Genomic DNA, 27,824 nt, shown 5'->3' with positions numbered 1-27,824 from the left:
ATGATTTTGGCTAGATTTCCAAGTTGTTTAAGAATCAACGTCATGCCAAAGCAATCAAACCCCTTAAACTTTATTACTTTTATTTCCTTTCACCCCCAACCCCTTTAAATCTGCCCCCTTCCTGACAGCCTAACTTTAAAAATTGTATTCTACCACTGTCCTGTCTTAACAAAAGGCTCCTTATTTAGGGTTAGACTGATTCGCCACCCAGATCGAATTTAGTTCGGCCTCAAATCAGCACGCGTTCATTCATTCGCTAGAAGATTCCGTAGCATCGTTATTAAAATTGTGTTGGCTGCTGTGATTGGTTGTGTGTGTGACTCTTTGACAACTACACCCAGTTCCGCCGTTTGCCCGCCCTCCCGTCTGACGGTGTGCTCCTATGTTCTAGGTGTGTATGGCGACGTGATGAGAGTCAAGATCCTGTTCAATAAAAAGGAGAACGCTCTGATCCAGATGGCGGATGGCACACAGGCTCAACTAGGTAGCACCAGTTCTTTCTTTCTGATGCGTGCATGTGTACCGATTTACTTCATTTGGGGGGTTGTGATCCATTTTTGCCATGCAAAATGGCCACATACCCGTGCTCCACAGTGAAGCTTCCATGTTAAATCATAGGCGGCCAATCTAGTTCCAGTTGTCGTTTTTGGCAATCTCTAGTTTTCAAAACGCTAGCTGGTATTCGACGCAACGCTCGCGAAGGAAAGTGAAGACGGTTTGCGCTTTAATAGAGCAAGAGACGCTACCGCTATCATTGCTCTGTGCCTTTGTGTCACAATTCGAGGAAGTATGACGTTGGGGGGGGGGGTCCTCCCCCTCCCCTGAGGTGGTTTGATTTCAATGGATCGTTATTTAAATGAGTCCTTGGCACAGGTACATAGCTGCCATTTAAAAAAATATATACAGGAAGAATTTGCAATATTGCACTCTAGACTGGGGGGGATTTTTAACTCTGTTGTCCTGAGGCAATGAAATCGAACAGTAGCCTCTGAGTCCTTGTTTCATGCGGATATTAACACAAGTCGAGAATTCAAAATCCAGTATTGCATTATGGCCAAGCGAATAGAACTGTGAATGAGATTAACATTTCTGCATCGTACCGAGAGAAAAGGCGGAGACCAACCGATGTCTTTTAATCTGGATTTTGTCGCAGCCATTAGCCACCTGAACGGCCAGCGGCTGCACGGCAGGGCCATTCGCGTGACGGTGTCCAAGCACACCACGGTGCAGTTGCCGCGAGAAGGCCAGGAGGACCAGGGCCTGACCAAAGACTTCAGCAACTCGCCGCTGCATCGCTTCAAGAAGCCCGGTTCCAAGAACTACTCAAACATCTTTCCGCCCTCGGCCACGCTCCACTTGTCCAACATACCGTGAGTTGTTCTTTGTCATGAAGGTTGGAATCACGCGGACCGAGCCCTTAGACACGGATGCTGGACTAAAATGTTTATATTGTCTCAATAGTTGAAACCTTAGCTATACCATAAATTATGATGGCAAGAATTTACATTGAACCCTAGTAAAAATCTCAAAATGAGTTGGCGCCTACACATGCTACAAGATGGCGGCGAAACATTTTTGTTGAAATGAAAGCCCACTACTTTTTTTTCCCCCCTCGACAGCAAGATGGCGCCAAAGGAAGTTACTCCTTTGGCCCAAGTGTGAAAACTGGATGGTTCCCAAAAAAAAATGTTGGACTTCATTGTCATATTTCAAATTCATCTTATGATTGCCTTAAAAATAAGTACGGGCTTGCAGATGATTTGAAAAATGGACCGTAGTTGCAATGTGCACATGCGTCCTTTCTACTAACAACTCAGAATTAGGTTCCGACATGCACGGCTTGTTGCTTCGTTGAGATGCATGTGTGAGTATTTCCTTGACACCAGTTCTTGTTAAGGCCATTTTAGCCAAGAACGTAAAAATGTGGGTTTTTCAGCGCGAGGCACGAGATTGACAGAAACCCGCAAATAGGTGAAATTATGGCTTGCCAACCGTGAGAATGTGGCGGAATGTTGCTGGAAATGGAAGCTCACAACTTTGTCCCCGACCTTCAGGCCCGCCGTGGTGGAGGAAGACCTCAAGAGGCTTTTTGCCAGCTCAGGAGCCACGGTCAAAGCCTTCAAGTTCTTTCAGTAAGGCACCCCTCACCTGCTCCCCTTGTTTAATTTTTCGTCCTCTTTTTTGAGGCCCAGGTATCAAGCCCCCCCCCCCCCCCTCCCCCTTTCTTCTTTTGAACAGGAACGACCGCAAGATGGCCCTGATCCAGATGGGCTCGGTGGAGGAGGCCATCGAGTGCCTGATTGAGTTCCACAACCACGACCTGGGCGAGAACCATCACCTTAGAGTGTCCTTCTCAAAATCCACCATCTGAGTGCCTTCAGCTCCCCCCACCGAAGCGCATTTCACCATCTTGATTGCGCACCGTTCTCCCGGTCGCACTCGGTGGAAATGATGGTAGCTGTTTCTCTGCAGAAAGTAACTCCCCTTCAGTGTCATCAGAGCAAAATCTGATTTCCCCCCCAACCCCCTTTATTTTATGATCCCCTTATATATATCAAATGGCACCATGTATGTTGATCAGAGCAATGGCTAGTTGGTTTACTTTTGTCTGGGGAGGGGGGGGGGTGCTCAGGTCTCAAAAAGGAAGTTTTATGATTCAGGGAAAAGCTTCCAGCCTTATATGAAAATGTTTTAAGACTTTAATTTTAAAGAGCCCTGTTCAATATCTGATCGATACAATAAGGAAAAAGCACAACAGATTTGGAAAGAAAAGCGGGCGAAGGTCTGCATTGAGACCGCAAGAAAGACACATCGGAAGTTGAGGCAGCTGACGAAGTTAAAAAGACCAAATTGCTTAAAATGGCCGGCGCCATCCGTACTCGACACACTTCAGCATTCCTGTTGCGACGACATGTGCCTCCCCCCACTGCCCGTTTGGCCGGTCGGACATGATACAAGGCGAATTCCCAGATCACCAAACGTCTTCATGTCCCCCCCCACCCCCCCGGCATTTTCTTGTAAGGCTGTTTGCTCATTGGGATGTGCACCACTATCCATCGTACACAATCTGTCAAGCAAAGCTATCTTTATGGACTACACAGTCATGTGCCTTACTCGCCCCCCCACCCCCTACCCAACCTTTCCGAGCCGCCCGCCTTAAGTGTCACTCCGGCGTCAGGGGATGTTGAGGCTCGTTCTATGAAGAAGAGAGAAAAAAACAACACAAATGTTTACTAAAGATTTGTGTGCATGTATCCCAATATCTATGTAGAAACGATGAATGTAAGTCCAGATAGCCGATGCTAGGCCACGTAGCGCTCTTAATGGTATCGTGTCGCAGGCTCATTTAACCTTACCTTGCATTCGTTTGTATGTGGACACCTATACATTTATCTATTTCATTTTCTCCATTTTTTTTTTATGTTTAGCATTTACGTCTTGAAATTGTTAGTAGAGCTGGCAGGGGCTACCTTGAGGCCCACATACTTTCTGGTCCAGCTTGCCTTTTTTTCTTATTACTGTAGATTAATTTCTTGTTCTTTGTTGTTGGTTTTTTTTTTGTTTTTGTTTTTTTTGGTGGTGGTAATCCCCCCTCCCCCCTTACCATCCTGCTCACCTGGCTGCTCACGTTCAGTTTGACCACCAAACTCAGGTAATGCTACCTGTTAGGGGGACAGCTGCGAGGTGGTGTTTCCTTTGGCGACTTGACTTATGCTACAGTCAAGTGCTATTGTGCACTTTTTTTTCCTCTTAACCCACCCAAAAAAAAAGTCTTAAGCGCTGTCACATTCCCCGAGTGCCTCCAGCGCCGGTTCTTCACAAGCCTTTGACCATTGTATAGCCCCGATCCAGATGTGCGCGCACGCATTCACTTGAGCATTTTTTTTTTTTGTATGCGTGTGCGCCGTCTATTTTTGTACAAGATTATGCATGGTTTAACAAATGTAGCTACAGACAAACGGTTGTTGTTGTTGTTCTTGCTCTTAAGGACCAAAGTACCTTCTCCCCCGGTGAGGTTTTGTAGTGTTGTGATTTAAGGGGTTGTAGCCCATGGAAGTGAGTTTGGCCCCCGTTCCATGCAAGTGAGCTCCACCTACCCTTTATATTGCAAAAGGCTGGGTTTTTTTTTTCCTTTCCTATTCCACACAGTTAAGATTTTGCCTTCTATTCCACGCAAAAGGCGGGCCTCTGTTGCCTTTCCATGGATATGCCTTCGACGCACAACTTTACGTCTGGCCCACTTGTGTTCCCCTCCTCAATGTTGGCAAAGCGCCCAACAAGATGTCTTTCAAATGGTTTAGATGATCACGCTTTTTTTAATTTGCGATTCAAGCTTTTGTTTCTTTTTATACAGGGGGTGTGCGGGGGGCGGGGCGGTTTATTGTATGACGCAGGGCTGACGGTTGTATATATTCATGTTTTTGTACCACACAATCATTTGGATTATATTGACGTTGCGTTTCAAAACATGTATATTTTGATATGACAATACCAGACCGATAAAAGAAAAAGCTCCCTTCCTCGTTTGGGGGGGCTTTAAAAACGATGTTTGTAACACAAAAGACATTAAAACTGGTATAAACACACATGTCTCTGGATCTACCCCCTCCCTCTCCCTCGCCACCATCTTGTTCTCTTTACTTTTGCTGCCTTCAATAAATCTTTAGTTGGTTTCTTTCATCTGGCCTCATTTGGTTTCTCTTTCTTTCCGTCTTGTGAAGCTGATGCCTAATTAACATCTTGTAACATTTTCCGCCATCACGTTTTACTCCCTTTATTTTTTTGTTGAATCTTGCTGTATTTCCAGTTTTATTCATCTAGAAACATGGAACATCTTTGCTTGTCAAACTGACTAAAAGGGCGCGGGGAACTGCATTCCTCTTAAGATGCAGTGGGTGAGAAGCCTCCATACACAAATTGTAATCGCTCTTTGGAAATGCGTTTTAGATTTATTTTCAACATTCTGTTCATGGTTGCACTGCTACCAGTATGTGGACGGTAATTTGTTTTTCTAGGCCCAGTAAAATTTCAGCTTTGCTGCCGTATCAGTTTAATCTGCCCAGGGCCTTTTATGATCATTAGTGATGGCCTATACGACTGCGTGAGGTACGTGTTTTAATTATACCATGACCAAAAATGTTTTTGAAACGGTAGAACAGTAATTTAATGGAACGTAAATCTGATTTAACGCCTCAATGGTGCTCGTCCTTCTCGTATGCCCACCTTGGCCACCGGGTGGCAGTATAATATAGTCCTACAGCACGTCACTCGGTGACTCGGGAAAGTGCAACATGTTGGATGTTTTTGTAGAGGAGGAAAAAAAATATCCTGATTAATTTTGTTGAAGTCAGTACATTCATTTCTCACCGTTGAGTTCAGATATCAGGCACCTGAAATGGTGCAACCCTGCCTCATTTACGGTAATCGTTCGGCCCTCTATGGTATTATCCACGTTAGCTTTAAGCTAGCTGCCGTATTTTAAGTAAAAGGTGGTTGGTAGTTTTAAATGTGTAATTAATAATTTTCCCCTGGTTCTTCCACTGAAGCCTCTTTTTTTTCATCTATCAAAATTCTGCTTTTTGTGAAGCGAGTTGTTTGTTGCCACCAAACTGCACTCTTTGTGTCCACAAATTACGCAATCGCCGTATTGCTTTAATCATATTTTGGACGTGGAGACGAAATGAGTGTGTTCATTCACAACTGAAGGCCAATGTAAGAAATCCTTCGCCCACCACTGATCTTTCACTGTCTTGATTTTGCTCATACTGGCAGTCTGTAGAATCTGCATTCCCTTTGTAGTCCGCCAGGGGAAAGTGTTGCTCCCTGATGGCCCCCACGGGGCGGACTTTACCTGCCAGCCCTCACAATGTCAAGAGTGTGACACTTAATCTCAAGTGGCTCCTCCTGGCTTTGAGGTATTAGGACCCTCTGCCTTCCTTTTTGTCCCGACTCCCTGACAGAGCAACGACGGGGATTAACCTCCGTTCTCTGCCGTCTTGCAGAGACGAGGACAAACGTGAAATGGCGAATGCGACGCGACGTGCTGGGTGTGTTGTCCTTAAAATTGATGGCTGCATACCTCGCATGAGAATGCAGCCTTTGAAGGTCACACCAAGTGCCCTGATTTAGGATGGCGACGCGTCCCCTACTTCTTGTCATTGGTCGCTTGCGGTCAACGTGGGGACAATTTAGAGCAGCGGTTCTCAATCTAGTGTCGCCTATTCAACGAAACATTCTGCCATCAACTGTTATCATTTGAATTTGTGCATACGTACAGTGGATCAATGTGTGGGAACAAAAAAAAAATGGTTGCATAAGTGTGCACACCCTCTGATAACTGCGATTGCACTGTGTTTCGATTCACCAATCGCATTTGAACTCTTGAGTGGCAGCACAGCTGCCACCGTTTAAAGCGTCTGACCTCAAAGTTGGCTTTTCTAGGCGTTTTTGTTGTCACATCTTGGCGCAGAGATTTTAACATCAGAGGCATTTCACATTTCAAAAGTATTCATAGGGGCAAGGAAGAGCTTCCAAAGCATGAAACACAACCTGGAGCTCAGTGAAGACAGTCATCAAGTGACGAAAGTATGGCACAGGAGCAACCAGGCCCTGGATGTCTTCCCAATCTTGATGAAAGGCTAAAAACTGGTCAGGGAGGCCGACGACAACCATCAAAGTAGGGGGTGTGCAGACTTTGTAGCTTTCCTGCATATATGGCGACCGGTGTGCCATTAAAAGCGAAACTTCCCGTCCTCCTTTGACCCGTGTTTACAGCAGCAGTCCTTTGAGTGTCAGATTCCCTGCGGAATAAGTTGAAATGCAAAGAGATTGTGTAATTGGGCAGGAGCGGAATTTCAAAACCAGATCATCCAAGCATAGCTTTTAAAAAAATTTTTTTTTAAGTAACATTGACTTCCAAAAAGTTCCAAGTGCGCAACTTGGTATCGTTTTATCTTCAACGGGCTCACGCTAGACTAGAGGACGACGGCCTTTTGCAAACGCTTAACTTTCAGAGATAGCTCAAAGGGCGGAACAAGGGAGACGTTGTCATCACTGGGCATTCCCGATCCGGTTTAAAAACCAAAGCATGTGGGGGGGGGGGCCACATCTGGCATCACTTATTGACATCAACGCGGCGCTCTCTAATCAAGCAAATACAACCGGCCACACATGCCTGAGCTGGCCCTCCCTGCTCGGCCCCCGTTTCGGATAGCGTTTGGGCCATTTTTTTTTTTTTTTTGCATTTATATCTTAATGAATCCCAGGAAGAAGCTTTTTTTTTAATGTCGGCCAAAGGGAGGGAAGTCTGAAGTGATACTTGGGTCGTACCTGTTTCCAGTTGAAAACATCCCCAACCCAATGATCCTTTTCCGTTGCAACCTGCAATTAGTGTGTGTGATACGAGTCCGTTTGGATTTTTGCACCAGTGGAAGAGACTACTTTGTATTCCTGCAGGGCCCCTTTTTATTTATTTTTTTTTTTTTAACGGTGACAGTTGCTCTATGGGCCACAGTTAAACCAGTCATCCCTCCACATCTGAATCCCCTCAAATACCGTTTAGGCTGCACAGCTTATGTGATTTAGACTCAATGTCAGCGTGACAGCAGAGGAGCAAAAAGCGTCTTTTTGCTTCATGGTGGCTTGCGTGGCAAAATTTATGAAGGCAAAGAACCGTGGGCCTTATACACCCCGGAGTTCTTGAATCTATACATCGCTGCCGGTCGGCTATGAGAGCTAATGGCAAGGTTTTACAGGCAAACTGTCCAATTTTGCTGCCGTGCTTTGCTGCCCCCGTCCGTGCAAGTTTGCATCGGCCGTCTGTCGAGTATACGTGGTTTGAATTTGATGGTAACCGCAAAAAATCTGTGGGGTGACTTCACTTTTAAAAGCCTTTGAAATGGTTCAAACAGCCACTTAATACCAAAATGGCAGACTTTCGGAGTCTTTTCCCGGATGAAATCGTCAGATTTTTTTTTTTTTTTTTTTGGTGGGTTGTACGCTTGAAAGACATGCCTGCCAAATTTCATAATGCTGAGTGAAGCAGGGCTCGGGGGCTTAATTGTCAACTCGCCTTGCTGTCACATCTCCAAATATGCCCCCCCCCCCAAAAAAAAAAATCCTCAAATAACTGCTCGAAACCAAAATTGTCCTTCCAATTATTGCTTCTTGAGATTTTTTTTTTTTGGGTGGCTCTACTCAAAAGACATACCAACTGGTCCTTGAGGGCCTAAATGGCCACTCTTAGGGGGGGAAAAAAAAATGTTTCCTTACCAAAAAAAAAAAAGCAGCACAGCCAACCAGGAGACGGTCCACCTGTTTACATATGCAGGCCTCTCAGACAGATGTTGAATAATTCATCCCCGCGGGCGGACGACATGCGGCTGTATTTGGGTTACGCTTCTGTGTGTGCGCGCGCCTTTTATCCCCACCAAAAATCCGAGGCTACTTTTCAAGAAGTAGGGCACCAAGTAGTCACAATGGAAGTGTCGTCTTGCTTTTTACGATCTTCTCAGCGGGCGCAGTCTCACTATCGCCAGGATATTTTCTGTCAATCACTCACGATGAAATCTCAGTCGTCCGCGCTCAAAATTCGGGGGAAAAAAAAAGCACCCGCGTTTGTTGTAGTTGTCATAAGACCACGGTTGTAGTTGATGAAAACGATCACAAATACTAAAAACTGGGGGAAAAAATGTCAAGGAAATCAAATGAAGGCGGCCTGGTGGTCCAGTGGTTAGCGCGTTGATGTCACAGTGCAAAGGTTGCGGGTTCGATGCCGGCTTCGGCCTTCCTGTGTGGAGTGTTCTCCCAGTGCCTGCGTGGATTTTTTCCGGGTATTCCGGTTTCCTCCTACATTCCAAAATCATATGTGGCAGGTTAATGGATCACTCGAAATTGTCGGTAGGTGTGAGTGTGAGCGCGGATGGTTGTTCGTCTCTGTGTGCTCTGCGATTTTGGCTGGCAACCGGTTCAGGGTGTCCCCCGCCTACTGCCCGAAAATAGCTGGGATGGGCTCCAGCACACTCCGCGAAACCTTGTGAGGATCAAACGGATCGTAAAATGAATGGATGGATGCAAATAACATAAAAATGCTTTTAAAATAAATACACAAACTGTAATTATCGTGAAAATGTCCTTAGTTTTTCGTCTCTGTCAAATATCATGCATGAGCTTCCCGGATTTATCTGAAATTTATTTCTTTCAGAGATTTACAGAAGAAAGGTCAACTAGTTGTTTGAGAATTGTTGTGTACTTTAGGCCTTAATAATAGGGGCTTTTTTTTTCAAAAATCTTGCAGTAAACACAAACTCCATATATTAAAAAAAACTAATACTAAAACAATTTTTTTAAATTTAGCATTTTTGAAACAAATGTGCCTTAAAACCAAATTAAAAGTAACTGAAATAAAAAAATATATTTTTTTGCTTGTTTTTTGTACTAAATACTAAAACAATTTTTTTTAATTTAGCATTTTTGAAACAAATGTGCCTTACAACCGAATTAAAAGTAACTGAATTTTTAAAAGTTTTTTTTTGCTTGTTTTTTGTACTAAATACTAAAATATTTTTTTAAATTTATCATTTTTGAAACAAATGTGCCTTAAAACCAAATTAAAAGTAACTGAAATAAAAAAATATTTTTTTTTTGCTTGTTTTTTGTACTAAATACCAAAACAATTTTTTTAAATTTAGCATTTTTGAAATAAATGTGCCTTAAAACCGAATTAAAAGTAACTGAAATTTCCAAAAAAAAAAAAAATTTTTTTTGCTTGTTTTTTTGTACCGCAGAAAGTAAATTTAAGATCTGCTTTTTTTTTGTTCGGATTTTGTTGATTCGTCCACCTTCTCATTGTTAAGACATATTTTGAACAGCAGTAATTATGCTCGCTCTCAACTTCTTGTCTCTAAAATATATTTAGCCACCTAAAGGTCGAGGGGGGGGGGGAACGTAGCTGCAACTCGGCCTCAACCACCTCATTTCAAATAAAACGGAACTTGATTCAACTGTCAAAGCTTCACTCGGCATAATTTTTGAAATCGCCTGGAACAGAGTTGCGCCAAACACAGCAACACGACATATGATGGAAAGTTTGATTGTACATAATCGTTGCCTTAATTGTCCCCCAATTCTGGACTGACCCATAAAAGTGACGAACAGCTCGAAGCAGGGCCGTATATCACCTGACTGGCGACGAGGTGTTTTGGTCGGCGACCCCCCCCCCCTCCCCCCGCCGCCGCCCTCCCAATGTCTGGTGCTTTTATGGCGCCGCGCGTTTTTACACCCGGCTGCATGCGCCGCCCTTTTTGGGCCCCCACTTGGACAGCGCGGGCCGCGCTCCATCCATGCGTCAGGCGCCACCGCTTTCCCTCCTCGCCATCCATCTTCGCCTCAGCTTTCAAACGGGCTGAACTTTACGGCGAGCTTTAAATGCGTCTTAAAAACGCCTTTGGGGTGTGGGGAGTGGCGCCGGAGGCACTGGACGGTTGAATCTTGTTCTCTGGACACACAGCATTCGGTACACGTCTGCTTTCCAGTCACCCCATCGAAGCCCAAAGTCAAACAAAACATGTGAGGAGTATTTCGGAGGATTCACATGTGGAGCGCCGGCGGCTTTAAGTGCCTCCGACTACCAGGTTTAAATCCAAACACGCTAGTTCCTGGTCGCCTCAGGAAAATTGGCATTTTCTCCCCCCATGCCTGCGTGGGTTTTCTCCGGGTACTCCGGTTTCCTCCTACATTCCAAAAACATGCACGGCAGGCTGATTGAACACTCCAAATTGTCCATCGGTGTGAGTGTGAGCGTGGATGGTTGATCGTCTCTGTGTGCTCTGCGATTGGCCGGCAACCGGTTCAGGGGTGTCCCCCGCCTGCTGCCCGAAGACGACTGGGATAGGCTCCAGCACGCCCCTTGTGAGGATAAAGCGGAGCAGAAAATGGATGGATGTGTTCGCATAGTCTTAAAATACAATATTCTGTCAGCCTTGAAAGAGGAGTCAGGGGAGTTCCTCAGGGCTCCAAACTGCTCCCCTTCTGGTAAATCAAGGCACCTCGCAGCCACACCCATCCTGATGTTGCAGTAACCTCAATTTACGGTTCTGTAGTAATAACCCCCATATCCTTTCCAAACACTCATACTGCAAAATGTTGTTGTTTTTTTTTGGGGGGGGGGGGGTGCTCATTAAACACATGCAGCTGCACCTAATGGGTCCCAGCGTGCAGTGTCGCCAGCCAGCCGTGAGGGGGCGTGACGCAGACAAATAAGGACACGCGGTAAGGAGGAGGAGAGAAAAAGACGTGGGGGGTGGGAGGCGTGGACGTTGAGGTGGAAGGCGAGAGCGAAAGCCTCACACTCACGCGGAGAGGGAGAAGTGGAAGGCTGCGTGGCGCGGGAAGCGTTTTTGGGACGTGGTGGATTTGTACGTGGGCAGGATGCGTCGAGTTGGGACGCACATTGGCTGGATGTACCGCAGCACGCTTTGGTCGGCGTGCACCTGAAACGCCGTCGTTGCCGGAGCTCAATTCCAAAAGAATCACAACATCAGCCTTCGCCTGTTTTTTTTTTTTTTTACCGCGTGATGCCGGGAGAAAAGTTTGGGGAGGAGACGCAGACGAAACCCCCCCACACACGGCAATACCAGCAAGCAGCAGACCCCCCCCCCCTCACCCCAACAGTGTGAGTACCCCACGCACTTCTTCCTCCTGCTCCTTCCTACCACTTTTTTTTCAGCGAGACCGTCTCAACTTTCCAGGATGACTTGAGGAGTCGTCGCTGAGGAGCAGCCAAGACGACTCGAGAGAGCGAAAGGCAAAAACAAAAGAAAAACAAAACAAAAAAAAAACGGCTCCAGGAGAGAACGCCAACCTTCACGATGGCGGTCAAGTGCCGAGCGATGGAGGTGCTGATCCTGGCCGCGCTCTCGTGGATGTGCGTGTGGACCGAGGAGAAGATCATCTTTGACAGGCACTCCGTCTACTGGAACAGCTCCAACCCCAAGTGAGTGCGGCGGGGTGTGCGCATGCGCGGGTTTAATTACGACGCCCAAATTGTTGTTCGTTTTTTTTTAAAAGTCAAGTCTCCGAAACATGATCAGGATTTTATACATAATTTTACCATCACAAAAACGGAATTGAAAATCTCTCTTAGCTCAGCACTTCGTTTCTGACACCTAATTTGAAGATTGAGTGGTGTCCAATGTGCAGTATGGGGGCCCTTATGTGGACCATTATTTTCTCTGTTCATGACATAAAAAAATAATAAAAATAAATTATTATAATATATATAATAATATATAATATATACATTATAATAATAAAAAAATAATTAGAATGAAAAATTATTCCCAAACAAATCCCCGAACTGATATTACATTTAATTTTCCAAAACATACTAAAACAAACTAGAATGACAGCGGAAGCGTCCTCCGTTTTCGTCTCTGGCAATTACTTTTACGCGTGATCCTTTGGAGTTAATCTGGAATGTAATTTTAGGTGGTTGTTGTTTTTTCAGAAGGACCTTTGAACAGTCGACTGTAGTCCTGTTAATGTGTGTCATTCAAAAGCAATGTCATCTATTAGCAGCCCCCCAACCCCCCAAAAAAATCCCGCCAGCAGATAACTTTGCTTGTAGATGATGAGATTGCGCGTTTGGTTTCCTGTTCGTTAATTTTTATCACGAGCGTAACAGTGTCACTTTAGCAGTATGTAGTCTGCCGAATTGCTCGGCATTTTTCCATGTAAAAACAACACTACAAACTGACAAATGCACCCCCCCCCCCCACACACACACACACAAACACACACGTGCACAGAGTGAGCTTGCAGTTGCATCTGTGACTACATCACTTCTCCACTGAAGCCATCTCAAATATTTAACAGGCCATGGGTGGAACATTTTCTTCCTTTCTTGCTCTCTGTCTCCCTCTTTTCCTCTCTGTGCCCTTTCACACTCTCCCTTTTTTTTTTTTTTTTTTCTGTGCGCGCGCACATAACGCAAACATCAGCGGCTATGTTTAAACTATATGCACGGTTGCCGGGGGCGATGTGATTCCATCAGGGAATGGCCTTTGTAGGGGGGGAGGGCTGGTGTGTGTGTGTGTGTGTGTGGGGGGGGGGGGGGATAATGTTGGAGAGAGAAAGGGAGAGTGGAGTGGGTGGGGTGGGGGGGGGGCATATCAAAAATGCATTGCAATGAATCAGGACTGTGACGCTGGTGAACTTGCTCCCCCCTTGTTTGGACCTGCTCTGTGTTCATTGAGGACATTTGTTAGATGTACAAGGCTATTTATGCACAGTAAAGCCAAGATATGGACCCCCCCCCCCCCATCTCAGCATACTGTATGTCACTCGCACATTCTTGTTGATGTTGCTGTGCAGGGCTCAAACGTATTCTGGCGCAATGGAAAATTCTGTTTCGATATACAGCATCTGTGATGTATTATAAAAATTACATTATTCCCCCCCCTACCGCCTCCGCCTCCCCATTAAAGGTTAAGTAAAAAAAAAAAAGATGCATATATCATAAGGAGATTTAGCGAGTGCAATCCTCCAAAATGGCGAAGCTATGCAAAAACAGACACATTTGTCCCGTTGAAATACATTGGGAACGCATTCAAGAAAAAATGGAACGGAATCAAAAAATATCACCAGTTACATTTCTCAGAAATTCGCCTCTGCAGTTTTAATAATTAATTTCCTAATAATGAAATAAATACGGCAAAGCTACACGTTTGCACCATTGAAAACCATTTCAAATGCTGTTTTTTTTTTAAATCCTAGATTTTAAAGGGAACAAAGATGTTTAGTCTGTAAGGAGAACAAAATAATATTTCTGAAGAATTTTACAAATTAAACAAAATGGCCGAGCTATGGAATAATAATTTGTGGGACAAATAAAGGATATCTTATCTTATCTTATCTTATAACTGTCATGTTTGTCCCATTGAAAACCAATGCAAAAGCTTCTTTTTTTTTTAATTCAATTTTTGTGACTAGACATTTTTGAATAAAAATATGTTAAAAATAGTACAGGAGGGATGAAATTTTTCCGAATTTTCAAAATTGTTAATTAATCAAATCAAATCACAAAGCCATGCAAGAAGAATGAAGTCATTTGTCTCAATGCTAAATGCTAATGCTAATGCAGAAATGCTAATAGCAGCCGCCTGTTTCTGTGCTGCGATGTCATCCCATTCAGACCCAGTCAAAAACCTCGGCTACTTTCTTGCAATGTCGTCTCGTTCAAATAAATGCGGGAGCTTCGCTTTGTTCCGCCGCGATATTGAATGCCTCGGAAATTCTTTTGTAGCCTTTCCCTAGCCGCTACCTTTTGAACAAAGGGGAGCCCTCTGATGCCGCCGAAGCTCTCTCTGTGGCCCGTGGCCCGCGCTGTAAGATGTGACAACAAAGAAATGTCAGGAAAATCCTACTAGAACAGCTGAACTTGATTCCGGGTTATCATGAGGCCGCAGTTGTGCACTGAGTCGCATTTAACCGGGATTCTGCTTTTTTGACTCCTAGCCAGTTATGATCACGATTGTTTGTTTGGACTTTTTTTTTTTGCATTTCCTGTCTAGGTTGTAAGCCACATCAAGGCAAATCGATTTTATTGATATGGCACATTTCTTCCACAAGGCTTTGCTTTGAAAAGCGCGCTTTGCTAATCTGCTCCCGCAGACCTTGTAGCGCTGCTGGGTTCTTTATATTCAATTTAGCGTTTCTTGAATATCTTCAGGACTCAAAACCGTATCGTGATTTATAGACCACGAGCAAAATTTTAAATATCAAATCGATTCCACAGCTGACTGGGAACCCAGCGTCAAAAAGCCTTCAGCCAAATCAATGGCGGCGGCAAAAAGTTTCAACAACTTCTTCATTTGGATTTCACCTTTCGCTCGGGTCAACCAATTCAAAGCACTCACGAGGTTTTCGGTCAGTCGTACAATTCCGTCCATGCAGCTCTTGTGATGTCATACATGAGGAACCGGGAAAGGGAGTCGGGGGGGTGGGGGGGGGTACGTATACGATGTCATCATCATCATCATCATCATCATCACAATGTAGCACAACAACACAGTTGAGCCGTATTGGAGCATGTGGGGGTGAAACACACATACACACACAATAGAGGCTGCCAGATGTAGGTCACACACACATAAATACACACACATACACAATTCTATGCGCTGTCCATTCAGGTTCCACTTTCTTACTGGTACACACACACACACACACACTGTCCCATATTTTTAAAAAAAAGAAGAAGAAGCTTGCAGGTTATGCGGCTTTGTTCAGCCTGAGGAGCTAATGTGCTCACAGAAATGGCTACTTTTACACACACACACACACACACACACACAAATGCATGCATGCATGCGGCTAGCTCATTGGTCCAGAAGCAGCATCTCTTCTAATCCCACACTTTCTATCTCATAACCCCCCCACATCCCCCCCGGTGCGTCTTTGTTCCCCGCTCGCATCTATTCTCGAGCGTCTTTGAGGAAGAGCGCCCCGTCGTTCCACAGGCCGCAGCTCGGGATACACACACGCGGAGGTTTGTTTACTAACCTGCAGAGAGTACGAGGTGATTATGAGATGGCAGAGCTTTAAAAAAAATAATTTTAAAAAATCGCCCCCTCTTTCTCTTTGCGGTTCGCTATTTACAAATTCGTTTACAGTATTATTCAATGAGAGCTATTGTAAAACTGTCTGGGAGGAAAATTGTAACTGGTGTTAAGGAAGTACGCACGAAATATTTCTTCCATTGAATCATGATATTGCTTTATTTTTCCATGAAACAATTGCGAAAATATTTCCTCTGAGCTCCCCCGCCCTCGGAACGGCGCTCCGGGCCTACCAGTACTGAATCATCAACTGATATCAAGGTCACTTTTTATTTTTTAGGCAGCAGTTAAAAGTGCGACGAGAGCTCACCCTCCCCTCCCTGCCACCCCCCCCCCCACCCCTTGTCATCACCCTTATCGGATCGTTGCACCTCCCCGGAGAGACAAGTGCACAGAATGAGAAACGTGCCCCACAAGTGTCTGCTTAGTATTTTGGCAGCTATCTGCAACGCGATGTGAAATGTTTATTTAACACCCCACTCCCGCACCCCCCGCCGCCAAAAATGGGATTATTGATCCCGGCTGGCGAAAGATGCCGCGGCGCCATCTCATGAGTTGAGGTCATGAAGTAAAGAGGGGAAACAAAGCCGCTTGAAAGATGGAGGAATGTTGGAATTCCTGCTCCGTCCGTTTTGATCATTTTCGGGCTGTGCTGAAGATGGTGACGCCTCGGTACTCTAATGCAGGAAATCTCAGACTTTTTTTTTTGCATGCAGAGACATTTTGCAAGGACCACCCCACCCCATCTAAAATCCTACCGGCAATGAACCATTTTCGAGAACATTACAATAATGCAAGGATTTTTTTTTTATGGTGGGGGGGGTGTAAAAAAAGTTGTATTTTATGAGGATAGTCCTTTTCTTTTAACTGCCCCATTTTATTTTGTTATTTTTTTAATTAATAGGAGCCAAAAAAACAATTTTGCCTAATTTTATTTTGTTATTTCTTTATTTAATAGGAGCCCAAAAATTTTTTTTGCCCAATTTTATTTTGTTATTTCTTTATTTAATAGGAGCCAAAAAAAAACAATGTGCCCAATTTTATTATTTCTTTATTTAATAGGAGAAAAAAAAACAATTTGCCCAATTTTATTTTATTTCTTTATTTAATAGGAGCCAAAAAAACAATTTTGCCCAATTTTATTTTATTTCTTTATTTAATAGGAGACAAAAAAACAATTTTGCCTAATTTTATTTTGTTATTTCTTTATTTAATAGGAGCCAAAAAAAACAATTTTGCCTAATTTTATTTTGTTATTTCTTTATTTAATAGGAGCCCAAAAATTTTTTTTGCCCAATTTTATTTTGTTATTTCTTTATTTAATAGGAGCCAAAAAACAATTTGCCCAATTTTATTATTTCTTTATTTCATAGGAGCAAAAAAAAACAATTTGCCCAATTTTATTATTTCTTTATTTAATAGGAGCAAAAAAAAACAATTTGCCCAATTTTATTATTTCTTTATTTAATAGGAGAAAAAAAAACAATTTTGCCCAATTTTATTTTATTTCTTTATTTAATAGGAGCCAAAAAACAATTTTGCCCAATTTTATTTTATTTCTTTATTTAATAGGAGCAAAAAAAAACAATTTTCCCCAATTTTATTTTGTTATTTCTGTATTTAATAGGAGCAAAAAAAATATTTTGTCAATTGTCGTAATCTTACAAAAATCATGTAAGAAAATTATTATTATTATTATTATTATTATTTTGGAGTTTCGACCAGACACCAATTTGTTGTATTGGTGCGCCTGTTGTCCCCATCTGGAGATTTTCACTTAAAAAACCCCCCACAAAAAAACGATACATGATAATAAATGGCTGCAAATGATTTTGCAGACCCCAGTTTGACAACCTTCAATGGCATAATAACGCACACAAAACTGTCTGCCTCGGCCTCCCCAGAGGCCACAAGACATACGCGAGGGAGGACTTCGGAGGATTAGTGGCCATCATATGAAAGACACAAGTTGCAGCGGGTGGAAGGCAAATGAAGCGGAAACGGGTGGGAAGGAAGGCGAGACAGACCATGTGCGGCGGGAAAGCGCTTAAAAGCGCACGGTCGGACGCTCCCAGCAGGGGTGCGTCAAAGGCCAGGTATTAGGCTGGAAAGACTTTTGAGCGGCTGAGGTCTGGAATGAGAAATTTGGAAAGTGGCGAAGGCGCCCGGTTTGACGGGCAAGCGGAAGCCGTTTTGTCTTCGTCTGCGTAACGCTTATAAGAACCATTTTTAAAAGTCTCTTCCTTGGCTTCGAAAAAATTTGAAAAGCCGACCCATCGTTGACAAATTCCAAAACGTTTTAGGCCCAGAACACATCTGTGATATGTTCGGAGAATATAAGCCGTGCAGGGCTCTCAAATCCAAGGACAACTAGGCCAGATCAAGGTCAAGACTAAACACGGTGAGGCAGCATTTGGCTGTTATGCTGCGAAAAAGCGCAACAAACTGCCAGCGCAGTCACCAAATGTCGACACAAAAAAATATATTTTCTCCGCGTGAAACTTGACTGTCGCTCGCTTTTTAACCTCATTATTTTTCATGATGCCATTGTGATTTTTGCGTTGTCGTGATCATCTTTTATTTCTCTTCCTGGAATGCTTTTCATGTTTTCTGCAAAGCCACTTTCACTTGCCTTGTGTATGAATTGTGATCACTTGGCTGGGAAACCTAACGCATTCGTTTTGAAGTCGCGTGCTAGCAAAGCGTTAGCGGCGTCACCGATAATTTTTTTTTTAAGCAATACTTAAAAATCATACCCATCGCGCGTGCCACGCCCTGCTAATTTCCATGTGCATTATCAACAATTCCACACACTATTTGGCAAGCAAACCGACCCTGAAAATATTATTTCCTCCACTCCTGGCGGCCATGCAAATGTCACCCGCGTGCAGTCGGTTTCTCATCCAAAGGATCCCCCGGCGGGTTTTCTTCCCTGCTGTTGGGAGTCAAACAAAAGCCATTTGCATTGTAATCCATCAGATGAGGCAGGCCCAAAGTGTGTGTGACTCCACGCCAGTCACGGCGACGCCCCGCCACTTCGGGTCTGATCCGGAACAGGGCCACTATGAAACTGATTTGTATTCTATGCTAATGATGCTAATGAGGCGGGATCAACATATGTTCGGTCTTATTGCTCTCTGAGGTGTCCATATGTACAGTCAGCAACCTTCTGGTTGGCTGCTTGTGTAATTATGTCCCCCCCCCCCTCCGGCCGCCGGATTAATCCTCACCTCTGGTTTAATACCGAGCTTAGTATGAACACCACTTGGAGGCGAGTTGTTTTTTTTTTTTTATCAGTCAAAGCAGCAGTCATCGCATTGTTAGAAGAGTTCCAGTCTTCCATGTGCATGTCAAATGATAGCAAAATACAACCGGTGCAGCAAATCCCTAAAATTGCAAAAATCATGATTAGCCAAGCTAATCAATCAACAGCTATCGTCGAATCTGGTCAGTCAATGAAGCACCTTGAGTGACGAATAAAAACAAAATATATGTCCGAGCCCTTGTTGGGCTCCCCGGATGCCAAGAAGCATTTTCCAAAGCAAGTATTTTTCTTGACGACTCGGAACATTTTACTACGCTCTCGCCTTGAACTAACATTGGCGCGTAGCCGAACGCGTCTGTTTTTTTTCGCCTCGGAGGACTTTGTTTCCAGGTCGATGATGGGACAGAATCTTAATTTGTGCCGTGCTCTCTGAGCGGCCGACCCCAAAATAGGACTTAAAACGGTTACGTGTCTTATTATTACTATTATCAAAACCTGACGTGCGGTTCAAAAAAAAAAAAATCGGGGTCAGATTTGGAATCGGAGCAAATAAATGAATATTGGATTGTCTTTAACGCGAGTACCCGGAGAAGTCAAGTGGAGCGGAGCGTAAATTTGAGACAATCAAGTCCAAGTCGTACACTTTTGTCGATTGAAGTCAAACTCGAGTGAATGTGACTCGATTCTCGTGACGTCACACTCCTTGCGTCCCAAAGCGAACTTTTTCCCGTCTGCTCATGTCGAATTCTGTCAGGTCACTTGAGCGCACAAGCTGAACCCAGCCTTGACTTGCTGTTGTGTTTTGATGCGTTATATAAACGGGACTGATTTGAATAATAGATGGAATGTTGTTGAGGGGCGGGGCATTAAAAAAAAAAAGATATCAAAATAAAAGGAATGTGTGATGTTTAAAAACTCATGTTGGGCCAAGAATTCTCTAAACCGCACTGGTATTCCCATGCGGCCTCCCTCCCCCCCCGACGCATCACACATTCCCTTTGATGAAGATCGAGGTTAACTTTTTCCACGCCGACTTTCTGTTCTCTCCCTCTTCGCTCTCTCCCCTGCATTGTAATCCCGAAACATTCGCCGGGGCTGTAACCATGCCGCCGATGTTTATGAAGATGACGATGATAAGCGGAATGAAAACGGAGCTGATTAAAATGTTGATGAGGGGAACAAACAGGGTGACGCTTGTGATGCTCGCCGATCACGTTGGCAACAAGTCGGTTGCGTCGTTATAAAATTATCCACAGCTAAACGATGATATGTTGCTTTGATGTGCAGACACTTGAAACGGAATACCAATTCGTCTTCGATTCATGCGTCACTACCTGAGGGCTCCAAAAGGTGGCGCTGGAAAAAATAAATCCACGGTTATTGCTATGAGCCCCAATATCGACATTTTTCATCGATGGCGGTAGTGTGACGGTTGAGTTTGTTGACGCATGCAAAACACATGCACCGCAAATCAACATTCCCCATTAGAGTGAATGGAAATGCAATTAATCCGTTCCAGCTCTCCCGAAAAAACACTCTCAAAAATTTGTTTTGTATTCAAACTATATAAAATAGGTATTTATACTATATATATATATATATATATAGGCGGCCCGGTAGTCCAGTGGTTAGCACGTCGGCTTCACGGTGCAGAGGTACCGGGTTCGATTCCAGCTCCGGCCTCCCTGTGTGGAGTTTGCATGTTCTCCCCGGGCCTGCGTGGGTTATCTCCGGGTGCTCCGGTTTCCTCCCACATTCCAAAAACATGCGTGGCAGGCTGATTGAACACTCTTAATTGTCCCTAGGTGTGAGTGTGAGCGTGGATGGTTGTTCGTCTCTGTGTGACTTAGATTTGTTCTTGATTTTACTGTTTGGTGCTTTCTACCGCCTTTATTACCGATTTGTCTTACTGTTTATTGTGCATGTTAAATCGCTCCATGGACCTCCCACTGAACATTCGGCAAGCCTCCTCAAAACTCACTTGTATTCTTTGGCGTTCGACTCAGCATGACTTAGATTTGTTCTTGATTTTACTGTTTGGTGCTTTCTACCGCCTTTATTACCGATTTGTCTTACTGTTTATTGTGCATGTTAAATCGCTCCATGTACAGCACTTTGTATGCAGCGATGGCTGTTTGAAAGTGTTCGAGAAATACTCTTGACTTGACTATTTGGAAAGATTTTAACTTAAATTAATCCTACAACTAAAAGCAACCCCCCCCCCCCCCAAAAAAAAAAGACATTGTACTCTTGTACAGTGATGCGTCCATAGTTGAGAGATGACAACTTTGGATAACCACGCTAAAATGACATTAAAGACAATTGGATTCCACATTTTCACACGATTGAAAAGGCCAGGAGAATGGGCGGGGGCACGCTATTAAAGATTCTCTGCGCCTCACCACCTCCCCGCGGAAGAAGGCAAAGAGTGAAGATGTGAGAACATTATTAGTTTTTTGGCAGCTTCCAATGGGAATAGAAAATGAGATTCTTTGCTGATGAGATTGCTCCAGTCTTTGAGGTGTCACCCGGCTACTCCCTTTAAGATCCACGCGATTATTTGTGGTTCGGCCTTCACAATTTTTTCTATTTTTGTCTGTCCTTCATTATTTGTAAAATTCATAATAATAATAATCATCATCATGATTTTTTTTAAAATGTCCCTTTTTGCTGTTTTTGTGCTCAGAGCAGAGCAATTACATGATTGCTTTGGTGCCCCCTTGTGGCATCTTGGTCCCAGGCAGCTTTTGAAGTGAGTTTCGGACTTTCATTCAGACAAAAGTAGGTCTTACCTGCCGTGCTATGGCATCTACAATGGCAATACGAGTGACCCGATTTAGTCGTTTATTTTATTTATCTATTTTTGCGAGAGATTAGCTGCTCCGGCTGGCGAACAAAAGTTGATGTTGACAGTCAAGTCAACTTCACCACCAGCAGCAGTTTGACAACTCGTCGAGAGCTTTTCAAGATGGAGGCTTCGCGCCGTTGGTTGGCAATCACAAGAAGTCAAACTAAAATTGAAACGGAGAATAACGCGTTGATTTTACCCAACCGCCATGAACTTTGTTTTACAGCTCACTTCCTTAGCATTAGCTAACACATATTTCAAAATATCATCGAAGGGCTCACAAAACTAGCATACTGTAGGAACAAATAGCTTAACAATACTCACGGGCATACATTCTTGATCCTCATGTTACTGTGGTTTACTAAGAATGCAAAGACTTCAAGTACAGTGGACTTTAAAAAAATATATATCGCGTACCGTTTTAAAATCGGATTCTTCAGTCAGAAATGGTGCGACAGCATTTGATTATCAGATTGTTCTTTTGGCGACCCTTTTTTTTTTTTTTTAGACAGCAAAATGCTTCAAACCTTGCTTATCTCGACTACATTTGATGTTTTTCAAGTGGTGGTGCCTTGATAAGGTCACATTGTCGCCGTTGACATTTTCCGAGAAGAACGTTCCAAAAGTGCTTCCAAAACACAAGTGGGGCGGATAGCTCTGTGAGTTTCGCAGTTAAGGGGGTGTGTGGGTGAGGAAGGGGGGGTTAGGTGAGCTCACCGTGAGGAGATGGCGGCGGGCTCGACGGGGGGCCGTCGGTGCTCGCTGCAAGCGCCATCGTCGTCGGGAGCGCTGCTTGCATACTCGGCGTTTGATCAACTTCAAACGGGCCCGCGCTTCCTCCCTTCCTTTTGCGGAGTCGTGTTTTCATCTGTGGGCGCCCACGTGTGTGTATGTGTGTTTGTGTGTGTGTGTGAGTGCGTTTGCTGACAAAAGCGTTACGGGTGTTTTTGTTTGTGTAAAATGGGTCAAACCCGAACAAGCTCACGAGCTGCGCCGCTCACTTGACTCTAGCGAATGACTTGCGGAGGCTGGAGAGAGGCTCGCCCTCGCCATTCAGCATTTGAATCATCTTGATTGCCCAGCTATGTAAAAAAAACAAAAACATGTCTTCGGTAATATGAGCTAGCTACGCTAGTAGTGCGGTAACCAGCAAGTATGACAAAGTGTTTACGTCGTGCTAGCGTACCATTTGTGCAGTAGTACCGACCAATGAATTAGTTCTGCAGCACCTGCGTGAAAGAAGGTACTGGAGGAGGTGGTGACCAGGATGTGGAGGGTCTGAGAGAATTTTGCCTGCCCTTGTTTTAGCTAACGGTAACATCAGTCACGGCTCGCCTGTTCTGTGGGTTTGTCCGCGCGATGTTCTTCTCAGTGACCAAATGATTGCAGAATCTCAACATTATTTATTGCAAATGACAATACATCGGGTTGTCAATGGCGCCTATTGAGATTATCGACGGATTACTGTGGTTCTGTACATCGTACAACAACGGGAAGATGTCGTTCGCCGCTTATTGATTAAAACTCCGGAGAGACTGTCCAGCAATATCCTGAGAATATGAATTCATGTCTCTGTGCATCATCATCGCCTTTCCTTTCTACTTTTGCACCTTCTTATCTTTTTTTGGGGGGGGGGGGGGGTTGATGTGGTCTGCACTCACGGGCCTTTGGAGATCTGCCGCTCCAGAGAGCTCATTAATTCCAAGAACGCAGACGAGTCGCCGGGAACGATGTAGTTAGAACGCAAAGGAAAAAAATGATCCAATCCAGCCCCCCCCCCCCCCCACCACCCCCACACACCCCGGCGCCTGTTCACGCGTGTTATAGATGACCGCGACTTTCATTTCCTTGCTTCTTCCGTCCGTCGCATAAAGGAGAATTGCGACGTGTGTTTGTCACTGTGCATGTCAGCAAAGCTGTGTGTGGGCGGGAATCAAAAGAAAACTACCGGTACGAAGACTCATTTCTGATGTAACGACGGCGTCGAAACAAACTCACCGGCCTTCCTTTTGTTTGTCTCCCGGGTAGATGCGATGAGATTGTGCAATGGCTTGACTTTGGATTTTATGAAAATTTTTTTGGTGGGTCAAACTGTTGCCCACCAAGTCACTGGAAGACCAAAACGAGGCTAAAATGTCCACTTTGCAGCAAAATGGCAGACTTCCTTTCGAGCATGAATTTGATATTTTGTTGGTCTACGCATGATAGATATGCCTACCAAATTTCATGCGACTGAACTTTGAACCATATTTTTTTTGGTGGGTCAAACTGTTGGCATGCCCACCAAGTCACTGGAAGACCAAAACGAGGCTAACATGTCCACTTTGCAGCAAAATGGCAGACTTCCTTTCGAGCATGAATTGGATATTTTGTTGGTCTATGCATGATAGATATGCCTACCAAATTTCATGCGACTGGACTTTGAACCATCATTTTTTTGGTGGGTCAAACTGTTGGCATGCCCACCAAGTCACTGGAAGACCAAAACGAGGCTAAAATGTCCACTTTGCAGCAAAATGGCAGACTTCCTTTCGAGCATGAATTGGATATTTTGTTGGTCTACGCATGATAGATATGCCTACCAAATTTCATGCGACTGAACTTTGACCTATAATGGCATACTTCCTGTATTTTTTGGTCTTTCAGACTTTTTTTTTTGTAGGTCTACTCATGATTAACGTGCCCACCTAATTTCATTTTGCTAAGTGAAGTGCGCTTTTTGAGGCTGACGTTACAAAAACCAAAACGGGCTCGTCGCGGCCATTGATTTTTTTTGAACCGCCAAAGTGTCTTTCCGTGTCGGGTACTCAATTTCAAGGAGCTGATGAAACATTTGCGCAAAACGGGGAACGTCTCGCTTTGTCAGTCCAGATGCCACAAAATGATACGCGCGGCTCTCGTCTCGTGATGCGAGAGAATCCCCCAAGCGTCTGAAGGAAACGCTCTTGAAGTTTGCTTTCTTCTTTTTTTTTATTTTGAGAGCCGAAAGGGGGCGGGCAGGCGGGGGGGGGGGGGGGTGTACACCACGGAAGGGTGCTAGTGATAGCAAAAAGATATTTGGCCATGGGGGAAAAAATAAAATTTGCCATTGCCATTTTTGCCTGTTGGGAGCCCCCCCCCCAAAAAAAAAAAACTCAGAGCAACAATTTGACTTTGGAGCAGACGACCGATTCTTTTCAGGCTCAAAAGTGCAGTTTTATCCTGCAACAAACCGTTTCTCTTTCCGTCGCGTCCCCTTATGGGCAAAAATATCCGAGCGAAAAACGTTAGCATGAAACTTACATGATGAAAGTTACATCTTGCATAACATGGAAGCATCAGTTCTTATCATCCCTGATAGGGAGGTGTGGGAGGGAGGGGGGGGGTGATTTAGGACAAACGGGAGGTGGCTGTGTGACCTTGACGAACAGTTCCACCTTGAAAGTTCCACTGTCACGTCACGAGCGGGGCCGTGCCCGATGACAGTGACGGACAGGAAGGAACAACCCAGTGGTTGAAATGTTGCTCTCACACACACACACACACACACACACACACTTATAGGTAGGCCCAAACTTTTTTTTTTGAATCGCGAACCCAATGAACAGCCCTGCAAAGATGTTGCTTAGAGCCCTTCCAGCCTCTTGGCTCACAATTGTAGTGTTGAGATGACGGACAGCTCATGACTCCGCCCCCCTCTGGTCGCAATAACATGTGATGTGTCCGGATTGCATTATCTGATGCTCTTCTTCTTCCTCCTCCTCCGCGGAGCTGCTTCGCGCCCATCGCCTCTTCTCCTCGCCTAATGCAGAGAGACAGGGAGGATGTATAATTCATAGACCCCCTCTGCCAGTGCGCTCTGTGTGTGTGTGTGTGTGTGTGTGCATGGCTCGTCGGGCCTGAAAGACAAACCTGGGCGAGAGTAGGGGGGCGCATCGCACAAGTCGTGTTTGTTTGTTTGTTTGTGCTGCTGGTGTGTAGGCGTGGGAATGCTCCTCGCCGTATACGTCGGATGACGTCGCCGGTGGCTTAAACGGAGCGAGTGTGGGTTAAACGTGTGTTTAGTCGCGCTTTCATCCGCTTGTGCGATGCGCGCGTGAGTGTGCGTGTTTGCGCGCGCGCGTCACGGCCTACGAAACTATCAAAGAAGGCCAGCTAGCAATTTGGTTTTGTGCTTTGTTTGCTTTTGTCTGTCACCGAAGGGGACCAGAACAGAGGAACCAGTGTGATGCTTACCATAGAACAGTAATTGAAAATGATTTGAAATGAACCTTGGTAATCGGAAACACAGCTATTTACACACTACACATGTCCGTGTGGGGCGGCCCGGTAGTCCAGTGGTTAGCACGTGGGCTTCACAGTGCAGAGGTACCGGGTTCGATTCCAGCTCCGGCCTCCCTGTGTGGAGTTTGCATGTTCTCCCCGGGCCTGCGTGGGTTTTCTCCGGGTGCTCCGGTTTCCTCCCACATTCCAAAAATATGCATAGCAGGCTGATTGAACACTCTAAATTGTCCCTAGGTGTGAGTGTGGGTCCGAATGGTTGTTCGTCTCTGTGTGCCCTGCGATTGGCTGGCAACCGGTTCAGGGTGTCCCCCGCCTACTGCCCGGAGACAGCTGGGATAGGCTCCAGCACCCCCCGCGACCCTAGTGAGGATCAAGCGGTTAGGAAGATGAATGAATGAATGAATGAACATGTCCGTGTGTGTGTGTGTGTGTGCAAGGGAGTGGGGGGGGGGGGTTAAGTTGCAGGGTATGGAGAAGATAAAATAAGAAAATAAGTCAAAAAATGAAAAAAAATGGGCAAGGAGACATGACTCTGCTCAAATGCCGTGACGAAGACTAAGACCGTTTAGCATCAGTGATCTGTCGCGTATGATTGTTTGAAATTTGGTGGCACTGGCTCAGAAACCTGCATGAGGAGTTGGTTTCTAAAGTACTCCTGAATTCAGCCAAAATCATCCGAAAAATGGCAGCTTCAAACGAAAATGCCCGACTTCCCGTGTCTTTTTTTGGTATGGCTTGTTGACGTTTTTTTTTTTTGTGGATCCACTTGGGATTGATTGACACACGCACCAAATATCATGTTGCAAAGTGACACTGGACTTGAGGCCCACCACAAAAAAAATTTCTTTTCAGGCATGGCTTGTTGAGACTTTTTTTCCTGGATCTCAATTGTGAGCGTCACATCTACCAAACATCATGTTGCCATGCGACATTGACATCTGGGCTAAATGTCCAAAACGCGTAAAGATCTAAAATTGACTCTCATGATGCTTTTTTTTTGAACACTCGCTGCTTAATGTGAAATGGTACTTGTACGTGCAGAGCAGTGAAATGCAAAGGACGTGTAAAGCTATTGAGAAAAGAAAAAAAAAATGGCACTAAAAGCGAGGGTCGCGCTTGTCTCAAGAAGTACGCTAGCAGGCAGGAAAGGCTAAAGGCATGAGCCGAGAAGAGAACATGCAGGGACAAAAGGATGAAGGGGGGGGGGGGGCGGGGGGGGGGCGAGGCTCTTTTGCTACGAATGGATGAGTGAACATCAAGAGCAGTCAGTTCATGTGAGTCCACGTCGGGAGGAGAGAGCAGCACTACATGCCGCACTTTATCCGCTCGCCCCCGTTTTACTTCCTTCAATATGGTTAGAGCTACGAGTCAGCTGCCTACTTATGTGATACATCGGGAGGGGGGGTGGGCGGGGGGGCGGCGGTGATTTGATACTAAAGAGAGAACCCGGGATTGCTACTTTTAATCGACACAGTCAGGACTTTTTGCGTTCGCCTTGGATGTTCCGAGTCCCACTTTGCCCCACTGTCGTGTGGTGTTCCACAGGGTTCAATTTTAGGGCTCCTGCTGTTTTTAATTTTTTTTTTTTTTGCTGCCCCTGGGTTCCATCTCCAGAAAGCATAGTATTTCCTTTCACTGCTCTCCAGATGACAGTCAGATCTATGTCCTGACCAGCGAAAAGGATGCTTTCTCCTTCCTTGTCTGGGGGGGACATCAAAGCCACCAAAAACAAAAGCGATGGTGTTTTGGTCCCAGTGGCCCTCGCACATCTCACACTATTGACTTTTGAAGAAGACAAACAATTGATCTTGCACTTTTTCCTGAATTGAAT

The 27,824-nt window shown here is 44.7% G+C and overlaps 2 protein-coding genes and 1 long non-coding RNA gene across 20 annotated transcripts in view; 2 read left to right on the top strand and 1 right to left on the bottom strand.

Moving 5' to 3' along the window:
• The window catches only part of ptbp1a (polypyrimidine tract binding protein 1a), a 76,022-nt gene extending 73,508 nt beyond the window's left edge, over nt 1-2,514 (top strand). For 4 of the 16 annotated variants that reach the window (XM_052085564.1, XM_052085552.1, XM_052085553.1 and 1 more), the window contains 4 exons: nt 392-484; nt 1,154-1,370; nt 2,055-2,132; nt 2,239-2,513. In XM_052085564.1, the coding sequence (XP_051941524.1) occupies nt 392-484; nt 1,154-1,370; nt 2,055-2,132; nt 2,239-2,371 (521 nt within the window). In that variant the 3' untranslated portion in view covers nt 2,372-2,513. Of the gene's footprint in view, nt 1-391; nt 485-1,153; nt 1,371-2,054; nt 2,133-2,238 lie in introns of all 16 variants that reach the window. The other 12 variants (XM_052085562.1, XM_052085563.1, XM_052085548.1 and 9 more) reach the window with 5 other exon arrangements.
• The window catches only part of efna2a (ephrin-A2a), a 120,926-nt gene that overhangs the window by 51,810 nt on the left and 41,292 nt on the right, over nt 1-27,824 (top strand). For 2 of the 3 annotated variants that reach the window (XM_052085607.1, XM_052085609.1), the window contains exons 1-2: nt 11,345-11,671; nt 11,748-11,992. The exons of the other annotated variant lie outside the window; for it this stretch is intronic. In XM_052085607.1, the coding sequence (XP_051941567.1) occupies nt 11,868-11,992 (125 nt within the window). In that variant the 5' untranslated portion in view covers nt 11,345-11,671; nt 11,748-11,867. Of the gene's footprint in view, nt 1-11,344; nt 11,672-11,747; nt 11,993-27,824 lie in introns of those variants that run through there. 3 annotated transcript variants of the gene reach the window in all.
• The window catches only part of LOC127614350 (uncharacterized), a 130,023-nt gene that overhangs the window by 89,912 nt on the left and 12,287 nt on the right, over nt 1-27,824 (bottom strand). The gene's annotated exons all lie outside the window — the stretch shown is intronic.

Source organism: Hippocampus zosterae, chromosome 14, assembly GCF_025434085.1.
Source record: "Hippocampus zosterae strain Florida chromosome 14, ASM2543408v3, whole genome shotgun sequence".
NCBI lineage: Eukaryota > Metazoa > Chordata > Actinopteri > Syngnathiformes > Syngnathidae > Hippocampus > Hippocampus zosterae.
This window is presented reverse-complemented; position numbering and strand designations above follow the sequence as displayed.